This window comes from Echinops telfairi, unplaced genomic scaffold, assembly GCF_000313985.2.
Source record: "Echinops telfairi isolate 266 unplaced genomic scaffold, ASM31398v2 ScPeMD7_2;HRSCAF=8, whole genome shotgun sequence".
NCBI classification, from domain to species: Eukaryota; Metazoa; Chordata; class Mammalia; order Afrosoricida; family Tenrecidae; genus Echinops; species Echinops telfairi.
Window position 1 is genome coordinate 76,993,989 of NW_022103898.1, and position 5,855 is coordinate 76,999,843.

General features: G+C 50.0%; 1 protein-coding gene across 1 annotated transcript in view; it reads left to right on the top strand.

Annotated features, from left to right (window-relative positions):
• The first annotated feature begins 733 nt into the window (after window positions 1–733).
• Window positions 734–5,855, top strand: part of TIMELESS (timeless circadian regulator) — a 22,869-nt gene continuing 17,747 nt past the window's right edge. Inside the window, exons 1-3 of the mRNA XM_004700550.2 lie at window positions 734–919; window positions 1,409–1,518; window positions 1,597–1,754. Coding sequence (XP_004700607.2) covers window positions 734–919; window positions 1,409–1,518; window positions 1,597–1,754 — 454 coding nt within the window. The remainder of the gene's footprint in view (window positions 920–1,408; window positions 1,519–1,596; window positions 1,755–5,855) is intronic.

Genomic DNA, 5,855 nt, shown 5'->3' on the forward strand with positions numbered 1-5,855 from the left:
GATGAGGGCAATGAATGTACAAATGTGCTTTACACAATTGATGTGTGTATGGATTGTGATAAGAGTTGTATGAGCCCCTAATAATAAAATGATTTTAAAAATTATTATTATTTTATGTCTTACACTGACTGACGTCTCCCTTCACCCACTTGTCTGTTGTCCATCCCCCAGGGAGGGGGTTATATGTAGATCCTTGTAATCGTTTCCCCCTTTCTACCCCATCTTCCCTCCACCCTCCTGGTATTGCCACTCTCACCACTGGTCCTGAGGGGTTCATCTATCCTGGGTTCCCTATCTGTACCAGTGTACATGCTCTTGCCTAGCCGGATTTGTAAGGTAGAATTGGGATCATGATAGTGCGGGTGGGGGGAGGAAACATTTAAGAAATAGAGGAAAGTTGTATCTTTCATCGTTGCTACCCTGCACCCTGACTAGTCTCCTCCCCACAACCCTTCTGTAAGGGGATACATCAGACCTTTCTTGGGGGCTGCCTCTTGGTGGACTATGGAGCCCTGGCGGAGTAGTGGTTGGGCTGGGGTCTGCATGGTCAGCAGTTCAAACCCACCAGCGGCTCCGAGGGAGAAAGACTGGGCTTCAATTCCCATGAACAGTTACAGTCTTGGAAACCACAGGGGATGGCCGTGAGGGTTTTCTGCGTGGACTTGACCCTCCTTCCAATGTCTGTTACGGTCCAACACTTTAACTACTGGCACCACCAGCTCTGGCTGGACGTATGGGCGGCTGCGAACAGCTGTCCTCTGCACAGAGAATTCACAGCAAGGACAGGCCTCTATGGGAAGACCGGTCCACCGCTGAGTCGGGAGACCCATGCGCCGGCGTCGATGTCGGCTCACAGGGACCCTGCGAGGGTGGACTAAGTGACGGCGGGGCGGAACTGCCCCTGCGGGTCACCCAACAGGTAACTCTCTCGGCTCACCAACCCCCCCAGCGGCTGGTGGTTTGGAAGCCGGGAGCCGCCCAGTGCATAAGCAGTGCCGCCCCAGGGCTGCCCGCGCTGAGCCTGCGGAGCAGAAAACGCAATCTGGGGAGCAGAGCCCCCCAGGAAGCCCCTGTCGGGCCCCCCTGCCGAGCTTGACCCCACGCGCCACCAGGCTTCCTTTACTAGCTCGACACGTCCCCTGCAAAGACGGCCCTCCGCGTCTCTGCGCGCCCCGTGATCAAGCCTCCCTTTCCGGCCGGGTCGACTTTGGACGAGTCCACTGGACTAAAGGGGGAGGGTGCTTACAAGCCACTGGAAACGACCCCAGCTCCTGCAGTTTTAAGCTCGCAGAGCTCCCACAGCGCTTGGTGCTGTCGCTCAAAGCAGGGTTCCCCGCAACAAAGCACACGGTCGGTGCACGGGCTTCCTTTCGCCGTCCTTGGGCCGCTCCCCGCCCCCCGCCCCGAGGTCCCGTGGACCGCCGAGCTCGCCCCGCCCACGCCGGCGGTGGCGGGAAAGTCGGCCGGGCAGGCGGGGCTGCAGGCGGACGCCGGGCGCCTGGGAGCCCGCGGGACCCGGTGAGTATGCGGGTCGGCGGGGTCGGGGTCCTTGCGGCGCTGCCGGGGCTCCGGTGTGAAGGCAGCACCCTCCGTTAGACGGGGCTTACCTTCCCCTCGGGGCTCCGGGGCCGGGGTTGCACCGCGCTGCCTGCTCCCCCGGGGCCGGGCGCCGATGGCGAGGGGCTCTGAGCCCCTGAAGCCGAACGGGAGCGCCCCTGGGATTTCCCGCGTGCAGCGCGGACCCCGGGGAAAGGGTGCGTCGGCCAGAGCCGGGATGGATTACTTCCTTCCCCCTCCTCCCTTCGTCCCAGGAGAGCATGGCCTGTGCCTGGGTTCTGTTCCCTGGACCGTCCGCCCCTCAGCAAAGTCCCTTTCCTGCGAGCCCCCTCCCGTTACCTCAGTTTAAGTTTTCTTAGATTAAAAAGAAATATCCTCTTTCACCACCCTCTATAGGGCTGAGGAGCTGCTAGTGGGTTCGAATCACCGACCTTGTGGTGAACAACTCAATGCTTAGCCGACTGCACCGTCAAAACACACACACACACTGCCCTGAGTTGATGGTCACCCACAGCAACCCTCGAGGGCTGCGGAGAGCTGCTGGGGTTCCAAGACCACACCTGTATGCGGGTAGAGGGCCTGCTTCTGACAGTGCCACCACCGGGGGTCCTGAAGCATAGACTAGCCCACTCCCATCTAGCTCATAATTTTGACTTATAGTGACCCTGCATAGGGTTTCCCAGGCTACATATCTTTATTATTATTATGATTGCAATTATAACAACTTATTAGGGAAGTTAACAGAAAACATCCATACAGTCTTTGATCCCCAGCAGCCAAATGCTTCTCTCTGGTCCTCATAGCAATATTGTAGTCTGGCTTCTGCCTTTATCTGTGGGCTCAGAAACCTCCCCACTGCTCTGCCTCACAGTGTCAGTGTCTTTCTTTGCTCTCAGTACTGTAGCCCCTGATATTTCTGGTGCCGCCATCAGCACATACAGGACCTCACATGTGCTCTATTAATGGCTATTCTTTCTTGATGGTCCCGAAATTTTCTCCTTTCCTGCTTCTGACATGGCTCTCTTATAGCAAGGAGAATGGCAACACTGAGCAATACCCCAGTTGGAGTCCTCTAAACGTTATATGCACGGTCAAATAAAATGAGCTGCAGGCTATAAATCTTTAAGGGACCAGATAGCCTCATCTTACTCCAATGGAGCAATTGGTTGATTTGAACTTGTGAACAGTACTTTTCTGGCAGGGCCACCAGGGCTTAAAAGGATGAGTAAATGTGTGAAGCTCTGAACATCATTGCAGGGCAATAGTCTTGCAAAATCACTTGTAAAATATAATTGCTAGAAAAATGAAATGAAAATAATGTTGTATGACTTTAAAACTAGTAGATTCGACAACCGTGAACTTGTGAAATTGCTATGCTGTTGTTAGGTGCCATCCGGTTAGTTCTGACACATAAAGACCCCGCGTACAGTAGGGCAAGACACTGCCCGTTCTACACCATCGTCACAGTGTTGCTCTGAGTCCACTGCTGCAGCCACTGTGTCACTCCGTCTGTTGGAAGTCCTCTTCTTTTCTACTGACCTTCTACCAAGGTGCCCTTTTCCAGGGACTGATACTATATCCAAAGTATGTAGGGCCAAGTCTCACCATCCTTGCTTCTAAGGAACATTCTGGCTGCACTTCTTCAAGACAGAGTTACTGGGGCAAGCAGTGGGACTTTCAGTATTCTTCACCAACACAGTGATTCAGATGCATCAGTTCTTCCGTACTCTTCACTATTCATTGTTCAACCGTCACGTGCGTATGAGGTGATTGAAAAGTCCTGGGCTTTGGGCTGGCACACCTTCACCCTAAAATGACATTCTTGCTCTTCAACACTTTCGCGAGATCTTGTGCATCAGCAGTTTTGCATCATGCGACATGTCTGATTTCTCGACTTGCTTCTATGGCGTTGACTGTGGAATCTCGTCAAATGAAAAAAACTTTTGTTTTGAAATTCTTGATAAGGTCCATCTTTGCTCTTTTTGTCATGCTGTTGTCTGTTGGTCCACTCGTGAAGATTTTTGTTTTCTTTGTATTGAGTTGTCATTCGTCCTCACGGCTGTAGTCTTTGTCTTCCTCAATGTTTCCAGCCCTCTTACCTTTCAGCAAGCAAAATTGTGCCATCTGCCTATCACAAGTTATTAATGAGCCATTCTCCAACAGTGACACCTCATTCTCCGTGTCGTTGCATTGTGAGGCCAGGTTGTCCAGAGAAACAAATCAGTGACATTCATCTATGTACAAGAAAGAACTTTAAGTCAAAAAGCCACTTTCAGTGAAGAAGGCAATCCAGCCCTGCCCAACTCAAGTCCGCAGATCCATTGCTAGCTGGACCCTCTTCAGACTCTGGAGCTGCAGGCCAACAGCAGGGAGATCACACGCCTGTTGGTGCAGTCTCGTAGATCCAAGGTTAGTGGAAGCGTGGCAGTGCGCCCATGGCTCTCACGTGTGATGGGCCCATGTGGGACCGCCTCTGAAGGTAGACACAGAGCCCTAGTGAGGAGGAAGGCGAAGTGGCAAAGAGATCATCTCTGTTCCTCTTGCTCTTATATAAAAGACGTGATATCAAGGAGATGCCATCAGGCTGCAGGTTTTGACTCCACCCCAGCGAAGAATATCTAGTTGACATACTCCCTAACCATCACATTCTTCCCAGATTACACGCTTAGGATGCAGATGGAATAAGTTTGATGAAAGGATACAACATTTCCTGACTTTAAACCATGCCATATCCCTTTGTTCTGTTCAAACAACTACCTCTTGGTCTACGTACAGGTTCTGCATGGGATTCAGTGAAATGTTCTGAAGTTCCTCTTCTTCATATTATCCATAGTTCGTTATGATCCACACAGTGGAATACCTTTGCATAGTCAATAAAACACAAGTAAACATCTTTCTGGTATTCCCATCTTTCACATCAGCAATGATTTGTTTCCTATCCTTTTCTGAATCCTGCCTGCTTGATTTTCTGGCCTCTCCCTGTTGAAGTACTGCTGCAGCTGGTTTTGAATTATCTTCAGCAAAATTTTCCTTGTGTATAAAATTAATGATACTGTTTGATCATCTCCGCATTCATTTGGATCACCCTTTTGAGTGGCACAAATAGGGACCTCTTCTCGGCTGGCCAGGTGTCGTCCAAATGACTAGCCTTGACGGCTAGTGGGCACCGCCAGTGCGGCCTCCGTTTGTTGAAGCCTTTCCATGGTCATTTCATCAATTCCCGGAGCCTTGTTTTTCACCAGTGGACCTCTTCGGCATAGGCATAGGGGGCTACTCATTGAGGTCTGTGGTTCGAACCAGCTGGCCGCTTCTGGAGAGAAAGGCGAGGCTATCTGCAGTGGTCCACTGCTGTTCATTAGGGTTTCGTGAGGCGGTGTTGTTTTTTTTTGTTGTTTTTTTTTTTCAGAATTAGACTTCCACCTCTTTCGTCCTAGCCTTCTGCTAAAACCTACCCACTACAGGTGTCCCTACTGATATTTGAGGTGTCTGTGGCTTAGCTCCCACACCACAGCAGCATGCAAGTAACATGTGAAGCAAACTGGGGCCTTCAAGGAACAGTTAGATGAAAATACCACTTCCAGAATTATCTGGACCTAGATGGAGGATATGTCCATACACAGTAGCTTCTCCCCCTCTTATTTAGTAGCTTCACATTTTGGTATTGTTTAATAAAGGTTTCTACGATGCTGCGGCAATACTTCCCGTATATCTGTTCTTTCCCAATGTGTGGAAATAGGGTGTGTGGTTTCTCCTTTCACTTGTCTTTGTGGGAGAGGGAAGGATTTGGTGGAGGTAGCTATAGTGAGACCACATTCTCTCGTGCATGGGCATCAGGGTTAAGCTTTGATGTTTAAGCAAGAATTTGGACTGTTTGAAAACTCATTTGCTGTGGGAGATGAAAATGACCTTGGGGTGAAGGGTCTGGGGAAAGAGACCAAAGTTCGTACTCCGGGCTTTAGAGAAGAAAAGAGACTTCTGCATTTTAATAGAGCTAGAGCAATGAGAAGCATTAACGTTGCCAGCCCATCTATTTCAGAGAAGACAGTAACTAGGAAAGGAGACCTTTGGGCTAGAGAAGGGGAGTGGGAGGGAAAATCCAGGAATATAGCAAGAACTGTCTTTTAAAAATGTTTGGACTGAATAGTACCATTTTAAAAATGAGTATTTAAAAAATTTTTTAAATACAGCAGCAGCTTTTTTTTAACTGTATCTACTGTGAGATTGAAGACAAATCTCAGCAGTGAGACCAGAGAATGTTGCTATTTACCAAAAGGGGAACACGGTTCTTGTGAAAGACC